This window comes from Lupinus angustifolius, chromosome LG20 (genome assembly GCF_001865875.1).
Source record: "Lupinus angustifolius cultivar Tanjil chromosome LG20, LupAngTanjil_v1.0, whole genome shotgun sequence".
NCBI lineage: Eukaryota > Viridiplantae > Streptophyta > Magnoliopsida > Fabales > Fabaceae > Lupinus > Lupinus angustifolius.
In genome coordinates this window covers 11,183,953-11,201,170 of record NC_032028.1, presented here as the reverse complement: position 1 = coordinate 11,201,170, position 17,218 = coordinate 11,183,953, and the positions used below count along the sequence as shown (strand labels likewise).

The 17,218-nt window shown below is 33.3% G+C and overlaps 2 protein-coding genes and 1 pseudogene across 10 annotated transcripts; all 3 read right to left on the bottom strand.

Annotated features, from left to right (window-relative positions):
• Window positions 490–1,507, bottom strand: LOC109336185 (pathogenesis-related protein 1-like). 6 transcript variants are annotated; one of them, XM_019572621.1, is made up of 3 exons: window positions 1,164–1,507; window positions 1,088–1,127; window positions 490–1,057 (listed from the first exon to the last, which is right to left on the bottom strand). In XM_019572621.1, the coding sequence occupies exons 1-3, from the start codon at window positions 1,423–1,425 to the stop codon at window positions 562–564; spliced, it is 798 nt and encodes a 265-aa protein (XP_019428166.1). In that variant the 5' UTR covers window positions 1,426–1,507; the 3' UTR covers window positions 490–561. The 6 variants fall into 6 exon arrangements, with proteins under 6 accessions (XP_019428166.1, XP_019428165.1, XP_019428163.1 ...); XM_019572620.1 differs by having other exon boundaries at window positions 490–1,061; window positions 1,092–1,127; XM_019572618.1 differs by having other exon boundaries at window positions 1,088–1,507.
• On the bottom strand, window positions 4,737–8,540 carry LOC109336188. 4 transcript variants are annotated; one of them, XM_019572625.1, is made up of 7 exons: window positions 7,513–8,000; window positions 7,143–7,221; window positions 6,954–7,041; window positions 5,892–6,015; window positions 5,204–5,335; window positions 4,906–5,052; window positions 4,737–4,851 (listed from the first exon to the last, which is right to left on the bottom strand). In XM_019572625.1, the coding sequence occupies exons 1-4, from the start codon at window positions 7,864–7,866 to the stop codon at window positions 5,925–5,927; spliced, it is 612 nt and encodes a 203-aa protein (XP_019428170.1). In that variant the 5' UTR covers window positions 7,867–8,000; the 3' UTR covers window positions 4,737–4,851; window positions 4,906–5,052; window positions 5,204–5,335; window positions 5,892–5,924. The 4 variants fall into 4 exon arrangements, with proteins under 4 accessions (XP_019428170.1, XP_019428172.1, XP_019428171.1 ...); XM_019572627.1 differs by adding an exon at window positions 8,482–8,540 and having other exon boundaries at window positions 4,782–5,052; window positions 7,513–7,835; XM_019572626.1 differs by having other exon boundaries at window positions 4,782–5,052; window positions 5,204–5,291; window positions 7,513–8,001.
• On the bottom strand, window positions 12,945–16,828 carry LOC109336184 (annotated as a pseudogene).

The following is a 17,218-nucleotide window of genomic DNA, read 5'->3' as shown; positions in this document are numbered from 1 at the left end:
GATGTGAAATTAAAAGTCATTTCATCAAGATGTTTTTGGAAAAATACTCAATCACAAAGATTTTCTCTTGAGTAAGGTGTTTTTGGCTCTTAACATGTGTTGGTGGAATTTAATATTTAAGGGTTACTGTTTCGGGTGGCAAAGTGTGAAATATTTGGTGATCCCAATAATGACATTGGTGTATGTCATGTAATTGCAACATGATGTTGTTGATTCCAAACAAAGAATGATAAATCTCTTGGGATCTATTTTCGAGTTGGGTTTTGGAGAGAGAGAAAGAAAAAAAGTTGAGAGTGGTAAAATACACTTATAAAATTGTTTTGAATTCATTATTTTTTATTCTTTCTCCTCCAAAATACAAATTGGAAACAAACTCTTAGAGGAAAAAGAGAGAAGACCAATTTCTAACTTTGACATGGTTTCAACAATAATTTAGCGTGTATGCACAATTGAATGATCGACCAAATTAACAAGAAAAAGGTCACAGAAGAAGAACAATACTAATGGAATTATATATATAAATATTACAACAAATTATAGTAAAACATGTGCATGCATTCATCATTGAGTATTATGTGAAACCAAAGGATTCTCATCTGGATAATTACCAGGCGGGTCATACTCGCAAGCTATAAGCATACCAAGACTCCGATCTTTACAATGTTGCAAGGCACATCCAACTCGAATCGAGTCCTTCCACACCAATTGTGTGAAGTGGCCACAAACTTTTTGGGGTGAGCACTTCAATGTTTTCAAATCGTACCAATTATACTCATCATACCAATAATAAACTGCATCAGAAGGTTTCCAATGTAGTTTCTTTCCCCAAAACAAGTTCTCACCATATTCGGAAGTAGAATGAATCATCTTACAATCTTCATAACGCACCATGAGGTACGAACTCGCAAAGTTCTCGAGCTTCATGTCCCATGTTAACGATGACAGGTTGTACTTGCTCCTTACCCAGTTGTGCGCATGTAGGAACTCATCCATTGATAATGTTTTGGAATCTGAAGTGTCATTCCTTGGAACATATCCGAATAACTTACCAGGGTTTGCGTTGTTTTCATTACCTTGGCTTGAGGGAGCGTCATGAATGGTTTGGTTCGAGTTTTCACCTTGATTTGTGGGTTGTGGTGGGGTCACATTTTGATTTTGATTTACTGGTGGTGAGGGTGGGTTCTGGCTTGGAACTCCTGCCTTCGCCACTTGATAGTTCCCTTTTACACGATGATGCCCCCCTTTTGATCCATGGTGGCCACCGCCAGGAGCGTGTAAACTTGTGTTAGAAGGACTTGATGGTGTAGTTTTTGAAGGTTGTGATTGTGATTGCGATTGCAATTGTGATTGAGCAGAGACTGTGGCAATGTCAATATAAAAGAGAACAATGTTGCATAAAAAGATAGCAACGATGAATGAATGCATTATGTTAGAATTGGAATGTTGGAATAGCCGTTCTCTCGTTATCCGAGAGACACGACTAGAAGAAATGAAGAAGCTTTAGAGGTCCTTTTATATTTAATCTCTCTACTCTTTCAACCACAACCTTTCATCCAACAATTATTGCACTACACCAATTGTTGTTACTATTTTTAACTTCATAGCTTCAAATAGTTTAAGGTATATTTGTATGTTTCATTACCAAAAATATACTTATATGTTTGTAATTTCATACAAAACCAAGGGGCAAGTTTAATATTTTAGAAACTAAAAATAACGTAACGCTGTTACTACAAATATATTGAACGGCGGAGCGTAATTTTTGGCTGTCCACAGACCATAGGTCCGTGATTAGTCAAAGCTGCAATTTGGTTTTTCCATTTTATGAATGGAAGACTATACCATTTATTTGTACAACTAAAGAATGTAAATCGCATTATATATTATGTTTTATGTAATCAGATGAGAAATAAAATATAAATATATTATAGTATAAAAGTAATATATGAATATAAGAATTTAATAATGATGTGGAAATGGTGAAATTCCTCTTATATTTATCTGGTAAGGAATTGGTTCATAATAGTGAGATTAAATTTGATCACCTTGGCCTCTAGACTTTCACAATTGGGAAGAGATAATGGAAATAAAAGATTTCATCATTCTCCCTAAAAAATTGGAGTACCATGTTTTTGCTGACAAAACACAAAAATCCTAGTTATATCCAATTTAGATAGTTTTGGTCTTCGAATCAAATTTCGGAGATTTGAGAGTCAATTATGAATTAGAGAATATATTAATATCTCGTTCGTTCGTAATAAAATATTTTTTATATAATGTACTCGTTTAAATAATTATGTTTTAATTATCATTTATTAAAAGACTAAAATTATATTTTTTTCACTTAAATGTCTAATGATAGTTTAAATTTCCCCTACATATCCTTTTATGGAATATAGAATCAAGATTTTCTTGTATAAAAAGTTGTTTTATGTTAGGTTATTTTTATTATATAAAGATTAAGCGAGAAGATGCAATGACAATCATAATCTATCTTTCTCACCTTGAGGGAGTGAAATGGCAGCCCAATTTTTGTGTGCTCAACAAGAGAGAAATCACGATATTGATCGCGTGTGTTTTTCCAATCTTTAAAGATTTTTATTATATTGTTAAAAAGAAAATTTCAACATTTATCATCGACACTTACTCACTTCAAGAGAGGGAAGTAATAGCCTTATGTCCTCTATCGCGTCTCATCTTGATGGCATGAAAAACATATTCTTAGTCACCACCATTCTTTTAATCCTAAATATATTTTTATATAATTATTTACTTAATCATTATTTTGATTTAGAAAGAGAATGCAAACAACATTAGCCTTAAATTGTTCTCTTAAACACTATAAATTAGAAGCTCTGATATTTTTAATCGAGAAGCTCTTAATGTCTTCTACAAGGTGAAGAGAATTTCATTCAAACCAACAGTCGCAATACTGGTTGAGGCTCTCCTATAGTTCCATAGGGGTCACCAAAGGGGCACAAATAGAGTAAAGATATGATATTATGTTCAATTGTTGTATTTGTATGATAACCTCTTCAGGCACCATGCGTTCACATTGAGATCTCATTATCTGCTCATAAGATTTCACAACACAACTGTCAAGCCTAGTACACTGTCTGAATGGTCAAATCTCTTCAAGAAAATTAACTCGATGAACTTTGGTGTCAAATGCTGCTTATATGATCGATGTTAGGAGGTCATTTATACATGTGGGAATATCAAAACATTGTACTAATGAGTCCAGAACCAAGGCAAGAGTAAAGGTAATGCATCCCCTAGGGTCCATTAGTACAAGGTTTTGATATTCTCCACAAGCATACATGACCTCATGATGTTGATCATATAAGTAACTTTTGACATCAAAGTTCATCGGATTGATTTCTTTGAAGAGATTTGACCATTCAGACAATGTCAAAACCTTGACAGTTATGTTGTTGAATCTAATGAGTGGATAACGTAACACCAATGTAAATTGGTGGTGCCTGAATCGAGTTATCATACACACATACATTAATTGAACACAATATTTGATCTTTAATCTGTTGCTAGCCCATTTGTGACTTTTATGGAACTATAAGAGAGTCTCGACCAATATTGCGAGTGTTGGGTTGACTGGTAATCTCTTCACCTTGTAAAAGACATTAATAACTTCTCAGTCGATCATGTCAGAGATAAAGAGAAATAAGACCAGACCATAGATAGGCAGCGCCAATGAATGCTTAATGAAGCTCCGATTTTTCTATCCCTCCATATTGATGATGTATTTTCTCAAGTAGGTAGAAAATGGTTTGTTAGTTGGATTTGTTTTATTTTTTAGAAAACATGATGGTTAATATTAATTGACTTTCCCTATTTAAACGAATAAAATATAATCCTCGCATATGATACCATATCTCATATTAGGGAGTGGAAGGCTTAATTAAAACTTCATCGTTTTTTTTTAAGTTTCTATTAGATAAGTATAATTAATTATACATTAACTTTAAGAAAGTGAAGTGCAACTCTCAAGTTCGAAACTGGCATCATACTTTAAAATTGTCGTAAAAGTGATTTAATTATTATGTTTCATTCAATTTTATTTTGTTTTTGTTTTAGAGTTGTTACATATTTGATTAATATTTATTCTTATAAAAAAACAAAGCTCACTGATTGCCATAAATCACATGTTACTAGCCTGCTATCACTGTTAAATGTTAGATTATAACTTTAATTTTATCATTTAAAAAATCCAAAGCTCACTTATTGCCTTAAAGGACATGTTACTAGCTTGCTATCATTGTTAAGGAGTGTTTTAATGTTGTTGTTAATATTATCTAAAAAACGAAAGATGAGATCGAGAGATACTAACTAAAGACGAGACGCATAGGAGAAAAGAGACGAGGTTGCTGGCCGTCAGTTATAGAAATTGGTACATTGGTTATGCTTAGTATGCAATCAAGATCTTTTTCCACATTTGAGTTTTGCGTGTTACTATTAATTATCTTTCAAATAGGCCTAAGATATACTACTATTTAACCCCTTTAGATAAACACATCAATATTGATAACAAGAACTTTCCTACAATATCTATATACAACGTTGGAACTCAACACCTTTTTGGCCATATCATCAGTCAAAAGAAACAAGCTAGAATAAACTAACTTGTAGTTCAATACTTGACAGCTCTAGCTTAATAATCTTTCTCTTTGAGAACAGAAACAAAACACATAAGTTTAAGGATGTTAAGTGTAATGCTATTTTTTTACAATGCCAAAAGACTGAATCCAAGTCAAACGATGTTCCATATAAACATTTTGGTGGCCTTGAATAAGTAAAACTCTGACAAGGTTAGATGATACACATAAAAAGAAACTACATTATCATGAAAATGAAACATCGTATCCAATAATATATCAAAACTGGGACAGGTCTAATTCTACAAAACATTGAATTTAGCTCATCCATATCATTTCAGACTTATGCCATAAACTATCCAAGTAAGCTGATATTTCCAAGTGCTCAGCATTTAGCATTCACAATTGCAGATACATTGCATGAGAACCTTTGGTGCTTCTGTGTGATCAAAGGAATAGTAAAAAAATATGGCATAGTAGACCTCACCCATTCGAATAGCAAATAATCGCGAGCCAGTTCATGGACATGTCACTCTGGAGGAATATGAGAGAGTAATCTTTGATTTTGAAAAAAGGAAGTCGCTGCTTACCAGTCAAAGAACACCAACAGGGTAGTTGTGCTACAACAAAGGGTGGACATCATGGTATGGTGCTCGAAAGAATGAAACATATAGATTTCTACAGAGGATTCATCCAACACAAGATAGAAGGTGGTGAAAAGCCTGTTGTAACAAATATTCGATAAATTACTTAATCAACAGCCACACAAAATTTTGGCATCATGAAATTTCCTAGTTTCATTCATGGATAGAAGTTGTGAATATGTCATGGATAGAAGTTGCATCCAAGATTGACCAAGATTCTCTAAAATGCAAAGTTAGTTCCCTTTAAAGAATAGAAGTGTGAGATTGATGGCAATTGATTAATAAATCAATGGTTTGAATTTAATAAAATACAAGCACATGGACAACAAACAAGGATTTGTGCCTGCTCTCGACTTTTACCATTAGTGGTTACTACTTAGTTTTACTAGCTAAAGTGCACCCTATTGAGGATCGAAATCCATTGATCCACATGCCGTATCTCTGACATAAAAATTGGCAGACAGTTTGTTAATGAATTAATTCTAGTCAAAACATGGTCTATTGGTACAGTAATCAGTAAAAGTTGGTTTTACTTTGTAGATTTAAGCAGCAGTTGTCAGTTCAAGAAATAATATTTCAGAACTCAAACTAGGAAACTCCCACCAGCATAAATGATAAAGGAAGAGAAAATGACCTTGAGCAATTGCAAATCCAAAGCCTGCAAAATCTAACCAGAAGACTCCCTTATTGTGTTGTTGAAATTATAAAGCTCCTTCGAATTAGAACCATAAATAGCCTTAATTGTGTCCCTGCAGCAACTATAAGAAAGAAAGAGTATTGGATAAGAAACAGACATTAGTTTGTGCTTGTTTCTTTACAGGAAAAGCTTTAAAGAAAATCATACAATCATTAGTTTGTGCTTGTTTCTGTAAATATTTTCCGGTGGAGAAATTGACTAAAGTAAACAAGAGATTTGGGTCATAGTAATGGAATATGACTTCTGCTTTGTAAAGATTTAGCTTTGGTAGTAGTACTAGCAACTCTTCCTCAATGCAAAATGTGATCTTGAGGATACTTAAAACACCTATCCCACCGACTTCAATGAAAGATTTGACATTTTCTTAAGAATCATACAAAACAGCATGTGCATCATGTTGGCATATCTACATATCATTTGGTAAACCAACTAGGTCACTGGCATCATTTGGTAAACCTCTTACACCATTAGTGCTCAATCTTGGATTTGGTTTTTATTTTCGCAGATTAACTTTACTTGACTCTGCATTCCGACTGGAGATACTATCCCTCAAAAGCTTAATGAAAGAAACTCCTCATAATTCATAAATATAGACAACCTCAACGGCAGTTTCATTAGCAAATCTTGACACCCAGATGCACCCAATGCAGCTTGAACTTGAAGTGACACCTTTAGTGTAGTAGTTTACTATGTTTGTTAAAATAGAAAGCCCAAAAATATTCCAAATTCATGAGATTCAAATAAGATTGTTTGCTAATTGCTACAGCTTTAGGCTAGGACAGGTCTGGTCTCATGTGGGTTTATATCAGAAATGGGAATGTTATCAAAGAGGTAGGAAAAAATGTTTAACATCAAACAATAGAAAACATTTTTTTTAGTATTAACACAAAACAAACTAATTTTGTAGGAAAATATTCTCAGCTAAATAAAATTTTGCCAATATTTGATTTTCTTGAAACAAACAGACTTTTATAAAAGGAATGAGAAAAATGGGTGGACCTGCAGGCCTCCTTATTGAATTTCTTCTTGTTGATTCCATACAAAGATTTGAATACCTCTGGCTCCACACGACAAAAATATGGACGGTCTGAAGAAGTAAAAGGACAAGTTAACATAAAGCAGTACTCCAAAGCTAACATTCCCATGGTGAAATTGAAACATCATAATTGAGAGGGATGATCACATCACCAGGGTAAATGGAGCATTTCCTAGTACTCTTTTCATAATGAATACACCACCCATCTGGTCCTGTCATGCTTTTGTAGAGCTGAAATTCATTACAGCAGATCAAGCATAAAGACATGAAAGAGAATAGGAAATCAGTTGATACAATGAAATGTCCCTAGCTCAACTTCACAGGATATTAATATGCTGTAGGCTAAAATTCAGTTTTTTATTAGAAGAAAGTGGATAACAAGGATCAAAGTATAGACCACTTAATTTGTTAATTTACTTACAAATCATTCTTTGGCACTAACAATTACATTGGTATCACCGGTTTTCACATGTAACAAAAAGCACAACAGTGTAAGTTTTCTAAGGAAGTACAGAAGCAAACCTCAACATCTGAAGGGTCAGTGAAAATTTCTTCTGGGGTGGCAAAAGAAGGATCCTTATCAAGCTTACAGCAAGCTCCACAACCTTCCACACACTGCCATAACGGCTCCTTATTCTCCCCGAAACCGACACTGGTCTGTTTTTGCTTTTTGTCAGTCTTCACCGTAGCTTTCTTCCGCGGACGACGTGCCGCTGAGCTCACAATTGCTATCCGCAGTGGATGACAGGCTGCTGAACACACCGGGAGTGGAAATGGAAGTGTCAGAGTCATGGTGGTGGGAAACATGATAAGGGAGTTGCTTAAACTTCTTTGTTGCCTGATTTCTGTAAGGTTCATCAAAAGAAGGCTTATCATACAAAGTAGAAAATAAAGTTAATATCAATATTAAGGTAGAATATATGAACAACTTCGAAACACCATACAAATTACTACACACAAAAAGAAGATGCATGTAAGCATTGTTTCAAATTGTCGATTGAGTGACCACCGCAACCGCATCACACGCAATTGTGGTATGACACCAAACCACAATGATGCAGCCGCAACACAACCGTGTCGGACTGCATTTGGGTGGTAGCAAGCTGCATCAAATTCAAAAATATTTTTTTAATCACAAAATTCACACCCAACTGCCGACGGTCGCAATCCACGTGACAACTGCTGTGATGAATGCAATAGCAGTAACCACAACCACAATTGCATTTGCAATTTAAAACAGTACATGTAAGTATTCTCTATTAGAATGAGTATAAAAAATGTCTTAAATTCTATACCATGAGCATCAAAACACAAATGCCATAAATTCTATAGCTTCCATAAAAGATTCAGAAAAAGGAGTCCACCTAAAGAGGGTACATGTATACAGCATTAACCTCGCAAAAAGAGTTTTTACAATTTTGAAAACACAGCACGCAACCTTACACCATGTGAGATGAATTAAACTAATAAAATTGTAAGCATATAATTGACCTTGAGAAGTGATTCTTACTAAAGCATACAAAAAACTTTGTAAAAATTCTGAAGTTCACATGTATGTTTATATTGAGTAAAAGAAATAAAATAAAAAATGGGAATGGGTGAAGAAAACATGTTGCAATGAAGGTGAAGCAGAAGAAGATAAGTTTGTATGGAATACTTACATGCAGTGTTGTGTTTTAAATTGGGGAAAGAGTGAAATGAGTAACAAATAATTTGGAGCGGTAGCATTAGTGAGTTGGGCTTCTTTCGAATAAATAAAATAATAATAACTTCTTACGGTTCGGCTTATTAAGCCCAACAACCAGTACTCGACTACTTCTCAATAAGGGTGGAAACGTCTTAGAGCATGCTTTCTCTTAAACGGATCAAACCTATATAGTATATATTAGGAGTCTGATTTATTAGTCTGTTAAAAAAAATTAAAAAACGTATGTTTGGTCTATTTAAAAGTCTAGTCTAGCTTGTTAACTTATTTAAAGGTCTATTATATTATATAATCTAGAAATATGTCATTATGTCTACATGTAAAAATATGTTAATGGACGTACTTTTAACTAGACTCTTTTAATCATATCAACTAAATTATATTTTTTGTATACATTCTTATATTAAAATTATATATATATAATAAAATTATTAAAATTATATAATATTAACATTATTACATAATATAACTAAATAGGTCGACTTGTTAAGTTTAATAAGCCTTTGGATGGTCTAAAGTCTAACATGTGAAACTATATAGGTTTTTCAAAAAGTCTTAGTCTGACATTTTCACGAAAAAAATCTAGTCCAACCTAACATATTATAGATCAGATAATAAGTCTCTGGTATACGTCCTAGCCTCTTTCCACCGCACTTGTGATTGCACCAAATAATTTTCTCTAGAAATTTGATCCTACTGCACATTTATTTTTGCTTGAAAGTTACCCTAACTAATTGGAGCATATCTTCTCTCCCAATAAGTATTTCAATTTATGTCATATTTTGTGATTGTTCAAAAAAATATTTAATTATTAAAATTTTAATTTATGTATATTTTTAACCAATTATAACCGGTGACACATGAAGGGATATACGTTTTCGAACAGAATATATAATCTCTCACAAAATAGGGTTAGGCAAATTAAATAATTAAAGTTAAAATATGAATTTAACATGTATACATTGATAATGTAAAGTCAATATATTTAATTATTATCATATATAATTTATTTTTAAAATAAAATATCATCTTGCATGTGAAAAATAATGTGTTCTCATTTATTTGCTTGAATATAGTAATATTGAAGGGTAATATCAATTGAGAATACAGAAGTTTAAGATTTTGATGTGGAATTGTATATCAACCAAACTATTTATGAAATATTTGACCTTGGCTAAGATTATCTTAAAGTTAGGTTTGATTATTTAAATGATTCAAGCTCGAGCTTATAATATCAAGTGAAAAAGACTATGTAGGTTAATAATGTAGATGTATAACTTATTTAAATGATTTTTTACAATTAGTTTATATACCCAAGTGCTAATTACAGATGTTACAATATATTTATGCCGTTCTTTTTTTTTGGCATCACAAGGATATCCTTGTGTACCTATGTCTAAGGAATTAGTTCATTTCAGATGTATAATTGTCTCTTCCAATAATTATCATATTCATAATTCAAACTCTTAACCCTTCGATTATCATAGGAATCTAGTGAGACTTTATACAACTAGACCAACGTCTAATTAGTTTTATAGAGTTATTTTTAATAAGACCTTTTTTAGTAGTTTCAAATGAGTTAAGAAAAATCAAAATATTATTAAAATTTTCATAATTATATATAATTTATTAAAACTTTCATTCGTTAATAAAATCTTCGTTCACTTAAATCATAAATAAGGGAATATAGAAGATTGTACGATCGCAAATGTTTATAGTATGAATCACAATTCTACAAATTGAACTACCTAAAATAAAAATTGAAAGGGAAACAAAGCAAAAACAAAAACTCCAAAATATTATAACAAAAAGACCCAAACGAGTAGCCAAGTCTAAACTAACTAACATATGCAGGTGATATCATATATGTAGTACTATAGAATTGTCATCTTACGTTACACAATCCTTCTTTACTTTACATTTATTACATTTTGGAGTTGCTTAATGTTATTGTTGATGTAATAAAATTATACCGACATTCTATCCTCTATATTTATTTGTAATATAATATTTATATATTATTAGTGTAAAAATTTATATAAAATCAGTATATCATTCCTCATTTATTTGTTTTACATTTTTTCAAGAGTCAATAATGATTAAAGATGAATGATGCTATAAAAATATATAAAACTTATACACATATTTTCCCCCTCTTATTTGTATTATTTTATTGAAAAGTCAATAATAATTAATACATGAAAATAATTGTTATGTATAAGCTCTACTCTTCATGCAGTGTTGTTAAAACTGTACCGGTCGGGGTATTGGTATAGTGGTACAATGGTTCAACCGATGGTTCAGTAATTAAACCGCATGTTGGTTAAACTGAATATATCTGCTTATATTTATATATATATAAACCTATAAATAAAAATTTCAAATAGGTAGATACTCAAATTTATAATCCACATTCATAATCTACTCAAAATTTACATAAACAAACAATTTAAGTCTTTAACAAATTCAAAGTCTAAATTACAAAGCATATATTAATCCAAAAATATTACTTAACAACCGCAAAATATAAATAAATGACAGAAGTTCACAACTCACTCTACAAAACAAATAAATTTGGAGTTTTAACCTTTAACACCAATGAGTCAAAGTTATCTCATACCGAGATTATATTTTTGCACTAAATCTTATCTTCATACAGTACTACAAGATTATGCAACTGTCACTGAGATTACACACGAATGTTAGGAACCAAAATGTGTAATCTAAGTATGCCTTGGAAGCATGTGCCTTGAAGTTTTGAAGAATGGTTGGAAAGATGAGTTATTTTGTAATGAGTTTTTAAGTTTTTTTTTTTAAAAAATATATGTATAAACCGGCCGGTTTAGTCAAATACCGGCCGATTCACCGGTTTTTGATCGGTTTTGATACTTAGCCGGTTCAATATCTGTACCTTACCGGTTAGGGGTCTGGTTTGCCGGTTTTCTGGTCGAACCGACTAGTATGGTACAGTTTTTACATCATTGCTCTTCATTGTTCCATAATCTAAGAAATTAGAATTTTTTTGGGGTGTACACCTAATTTGGACCCACTTAGCTTACCCATCTCTTAACTTATTTGGAAATGAGAAAACAATACCGTGCTTAAGTATGCAATGAGCACAGGTGACACATGTAGTAACTACCCGTTACTCAATTGGTATATTGGAAATGTTATTTGTACTCCCCATGAGGGTATCAATTTGTAGGGTTTTTTTGTGCAGGTTTTTACAAGTACCCTTAGATACAGCAGGTATCCATGGGCTTTCTTTGTTCTTTAACAAAACACACAATTGTATTGATCTTTAACAAAAACACAAACATGTCCTAGGCATGTAGGATAAAATAATGCATTCTTTAAAGAAAACAAATAGTGCATTCAAATGTAACTAACAACTTATGGAACTTTTAGTACACAAGTTAAGGACAAATAGAGAAATGTTCTAGAAGAAACCTTCTTGAGCTTATGAATAGTCTTCTTCCATTCGTCTTCCTCTTATTGCCAATGAATAGGGATGGGTTGAGATGGAAGCAGCAAACAGAGATGGTTTTAAGGGTTGGGAGCACATCTGTTGTCCCACTTTTTGTAACAATCCATGTACTATCATTTTTGATTGGTTAAAAAAAAATTATTCAAGTCAAAATTATAATTATTAAATATTTTTCTGACCAATCATATTTCTTGGAATATGGAGCGGCACAAAGGAGTGAGACTGCAGATGTACTCCAGTCAATGTTACCGGTCAATGTTAGGGCTAATGAAGGTTACAGATGTAGTAGATTTGTTAATGAATGGTATAACTGTATTAGCACACATAGCATATACGAGTACCACTATAACTATACATGCCCATACATACAACAGGTTTTAAAAATCCATTTGAAAATTTCGCAAGTACCCATGACCATGAGTCACCCTGATGAAATTAGATGTTTCAAGAAAGTCCTATTATATCTTTCCTAATTCCACCCCCACTTAACTCCACTGTGATCTTTTCTCTCTTTATAATATCATTCGAAATTGTGCACTTCCTAATTCCATCCCCACTTCAGTCAGCTATAATATTTTCTTTCTATTAGCAACTTATTATCGATGCGGTACCTGTGAAAAAAAAGTAATCGCCATAGTAATCTAAAACATACTTTCCATTTCCATCGGTTATGACTTTTGATTTATACCATGTACTAACACTTAACGAATTCATGAACGCTATTCTTAAGTAAAACCAAATATCTCAGTGCAACCAAGAATCAACCAAATACATCAATTGTCAAGCAAGTCCAAGAAAAGTCACAATTTCATAAACCAACAACCAAGTCTTAATTCTAGTAGAAAGAATCGACTACATAGATCAAACAACATCATAACATTCAATCATTACATTTAATATATCAAGTAAATAAAATCCGAGGATATGTTTTCAGAAGAAAGAAGCACTTTCAAGGTGACTCGCTTCCTCTTGGCAAATGAGGCTGGTTGTCATCCTCATCCTCAATGGGACTCCTGTCATCCCTAGGGCTATGGCTGCGGTTGTTACTTTTATTCTTGGGGCTAGCATAGTCCCTATCTTCACTGTCCCTTGCTGGGCTATCCGGGCTTCCACTCCTCTCTCTACGACCACCATCGCTGTAGTCAGACCCATCTTGCTGGGTGGCCAATTTACTAGGAGAGGCTTCACGACTCTTCTGTGGGTTGGCATCGTCAGGTGATGGACTATGCCTCCTTGTACTGGATGGTGGAGGACTGCTTTTGGTCTCAGGGCTTATGTAGCGAGGACTCTCTGATCGATCTTCACAAATAGGGCTTCGTGCTCTTCTGACAGGAGAGCGACTGACAAGGGTGATAAGAACCAACAACACAAAAGTAAGAACACTTTTTTTTACAGAATATAAATGAGTATCAAACCTACAGGCAGCCCCTATAATGATTCAAAACAATGCATGATAGAGTCAGGAAACAAAACTATCTACCTGTAGCTGCGGCTGTGACGCAGAGGAGGAGAACGTGACCTGACTGGTGACCGTGAATAACTCCGTCCACGTCTACATGATTAAAAAGTTCAATTTGGCATCAACTTCAAACATGGAATATACATTAGATAACAACAAAAGTGAAAGTCTACAGCATGTCAACATGGCCTACCTCAGCTTTTTGGGACTATTCTTGCAATTTCGTTCTATATGACCTCTCTCACCACACCGGTAGCACTTGTTCTTCCAGTCACCAGCTTTGCAATCTCGTGCCCAATGGCCATCAAGGCCACAGTTAAAACAGCGGCCAGATCCAGGAGATGACCCTCTACCTTGATATTCTCAGGAACCACGAGGAATCTATTTAATTAGAAATAAGCAAAAATAAAATTAACAATTAAACAAATGCCAACAAACAAATATGTTCACAAGTCACAGGTCAAAAAACAATAATATCATCAGATATGTTGCATCCGTACTTCAAAGAAGGTGAAATACTCATATTGGGTACTCATTTTATGTAGATTGATTCAAAATTGTGTCATTTCGGCTGGAAACTTAGGAATTTTCCCGATGTTCTTCTTGGTCAACATCATAATGCTAAATATGAATCACATAATTGGTCTCTCATCTTCACATTTCAGTCAGTTTTGGATCTCAACCTCTCATCCCAAGCTTCTTGCATCCTTTGCTAGTGCTAACTCAGATCATTTATACCTAATCATATTGGTGTACTTGTAAGTTGTACCTTAGATTTTTGTTGTATCTTGTACATGTATCCGTAACGGGTACCATTACTGGGTATTGTTACCATACCCGTAATCATGCAACATAGCAGCATGTATACCTTATTTATGCAACATACTCGTTCTCTAGTTTTTTGAGAAAATGTCAACCTGGTATGTACCTCGTACTCGTGTTGGTGTAACAAAAATTATCAGAAAATCACGGATAAAAAAGGAATTGATATCTATGGATGTAAAACCCAAAAAGTGTTCAAGCAAACAGGAAGACAGAGCACAAATGCTAACCACATTTTGGTAAACACAATAACATCATAATAATAAGAGTAAGACTAAATTTAAATACTAATTCCGCTTATCTTCTTTAACGTAATGCCCCTGATTGTTAATTTTATATGGAGGATACTTTTGAGCCTTTATTTTTTCATAAACATACATGGTAAAAAGGTTAGCATGTTAATCTCCTCCAATTTTACTTGAATTTATCCATCTCTATTCTTTTCTTAACTCAAGAGCTTGGACTATTATTCCTTGGAAATAATTCTCTTGTAAACTTTATTTTTAGTTGTTGATTCACTCTACTGCAAGACAGATTTCTTTCGGGACAAACCTATCTGGAAATAATAAAAACACAAACGTGTAGAGTTTAGACCAATGATAATAAGGGGCACAGTTCCTACCCCCTTCGCAAATTCCACAATAATACGTCTTCCATCAAAATCACGGCCATCCAAGTGATATCTTGCATCATCAGCATCTCGGGGATCACTAAAATCCTGTCCAGAAAATGTTAGGAACAAGCCAGGAAAATAACAAAAAAAATTCTTACCATCACCTACAAGTGAATTCCCCCAAATACACACTAGAACACACCTTTAAGCACAGGCAAAACTGCAAATTAAAGTAAAAATAAATAATTACAAAGAAACAAAGGGGCAGAGAACTTACAACAAATGCAAAATCATGCTTCATATCCACATCTCGGATTCTGCGGAAATGGTTTCCAGAAACAGTAAGGCCATCATTACTTAACTACTTGAATGTATGATACTTCACCCCTCAAAGAGGAACTTTAAACACCAGTTTGTGATTCTTGCCATTTCCATAAAATACGCTATAACATTATAGAAAGAATCACCAAAGTCAACACTCGGCAGGAATTTCCACCAAGGCCACCCTCCCACCATAGACCTCCAGGTTTGGGGAAAACCCCGGAAACCTTCAACAAGATCATTCAAGTTAAAACATGACACCTACGGTATATGGTTCCCACACATAACATGACGAATAACCAATATATATCCAAGCTCAAAAAACCTGTATATTTGCTTGAGTTTCAGGGAAATATCTGCAGCGGCGACACCGCAGACCAATTAACCACTCACTAATTTAGCTCATTTAACAGGAAACAGGTGAATCAAGGAGATGTGATAATTGTCTATTCCATATGTAAACTGTCAAAAATAAAACAACCAAGACATTTCACCCAAGAAAATATTTACTTGGAGAGAAACTTCTTGCTAGCTATCAAAAAGAAAGGAGGGACTCTTAGTATAAAAAGCCATTCATCAAATAGACACATGGCGAGTGCAGCGCAAAATGACAGCATAAACATTACCCCAAACAAAAAGGATGCCAAATCAAACAATAAAAGGGTGCAGTAAAAACTATAAAGAACTTTGCATCAATGCTTGCATTAAAACAACTCGGAAATACAATGATATTGCAAATTGACAAAGACGACCCAAGTTTCATACATATTGTCACAACATGGATGACAAAGCTTGAAATTGAAAAGGGTCATTACCTTCCATATCTGCTGAAAGCTCGCTCCAGATCACGGGCACGGGTCCTAGAAGATAGCTTACCAACATAGAGGCGGGTATTGGCATATTTATCATCATAACGAGGCATTGTTGCTGTGAAAATCAAAATATCATTATCAACAACTAATAACAACCAAAATTGACATGCAATGAACAATTAATCATCTATAGTTATATACATAAGAAAAAAATATGAAATATTCTACGCCATGTGCAATTAGATGAAAAACATAACCTAATTTGACAATGTTTCAACTCATAACCCTAAATACCGTCGAATTAAGCTAAATCGGTGACATATTCAAATGTGAATTGATGACATAAAAGATTAAAAGAGACATCAATTTTACTGCAATAGCAAAACCGATTAGGGATTCGTGAAAGTCGGGAATCGGATTTTGTAACCAGAAACCAACAATTGAAAGGGGGAAGTCAAATCGAATTAAAAGGATAAACAGATCTAAGGGAAAAGAACTATTTTGATGGAATACCTCAGAAGGTGAAGCTAAGAGGAATTGGTTTCTCTTTCACTCCGAAGTACAATCTCTGAATTTCAAACTGAACGGTGAGGAGGGTTCAGAGGAAATGTTTTATAGACTAAATTACATTTACATATTGAAATTACATAAATTATTTTCATTTTTTATCCCTACAAAATAACCTCTGACTTATATACGCGGTAACTAACCGAGAAATAAATATGATATTTTAAATAAAAAATGATGATAAATATAATTAAGTTAAATAAAATATGATATATTATTGAGACAAATTTAAATAATATACGATTCAATATATTTTTATTATTTTTGGTACATAATGCATCAATAATTTTAAAAATATATTGTTTAAATCACTCTGATATTATATTATAACGAACAAAAATAATAAAAATGTATTGATTCATATACTATTTGGACTTGTTTCAACCATATATCATATTTTGTTTAATTATATTATTACTCCTTTTTGTTTAAAAGATCACAC

Excerpts from the sequence above, each read along its gene's own strand:
- LOC109336185 (XM_019572616.1), bottom strand. The coding sequence starts at position 1,425 with ATGCATTCATTCATCGTTGCTATCTTTTTATGCAACATTGTTCTCTTT.
- LOC109336188 (XM_019572626.1), bottom strand. The coding sequence starts at position 7,866 with ATGATAAGCCTTCTTTTGATGAACCTTACAGAAATCAGGCAACAAAGA. Across the intron at positions 7,222-7,512 it reads CTGACCCTTCAGATGTTGAG|CTCTACAAAAGCATGACAGG; the intron begins GTTTGCTTCTGT and ends AATGAATTTCAG. Across the intron at positions 6,016-6,953 it reads TTCAATAAGGAGGCCTGCAG|TTGCTGCAGGGACACAATTA; the intron begins GTCCACCCATTT and ends TCTTTCTTATAG.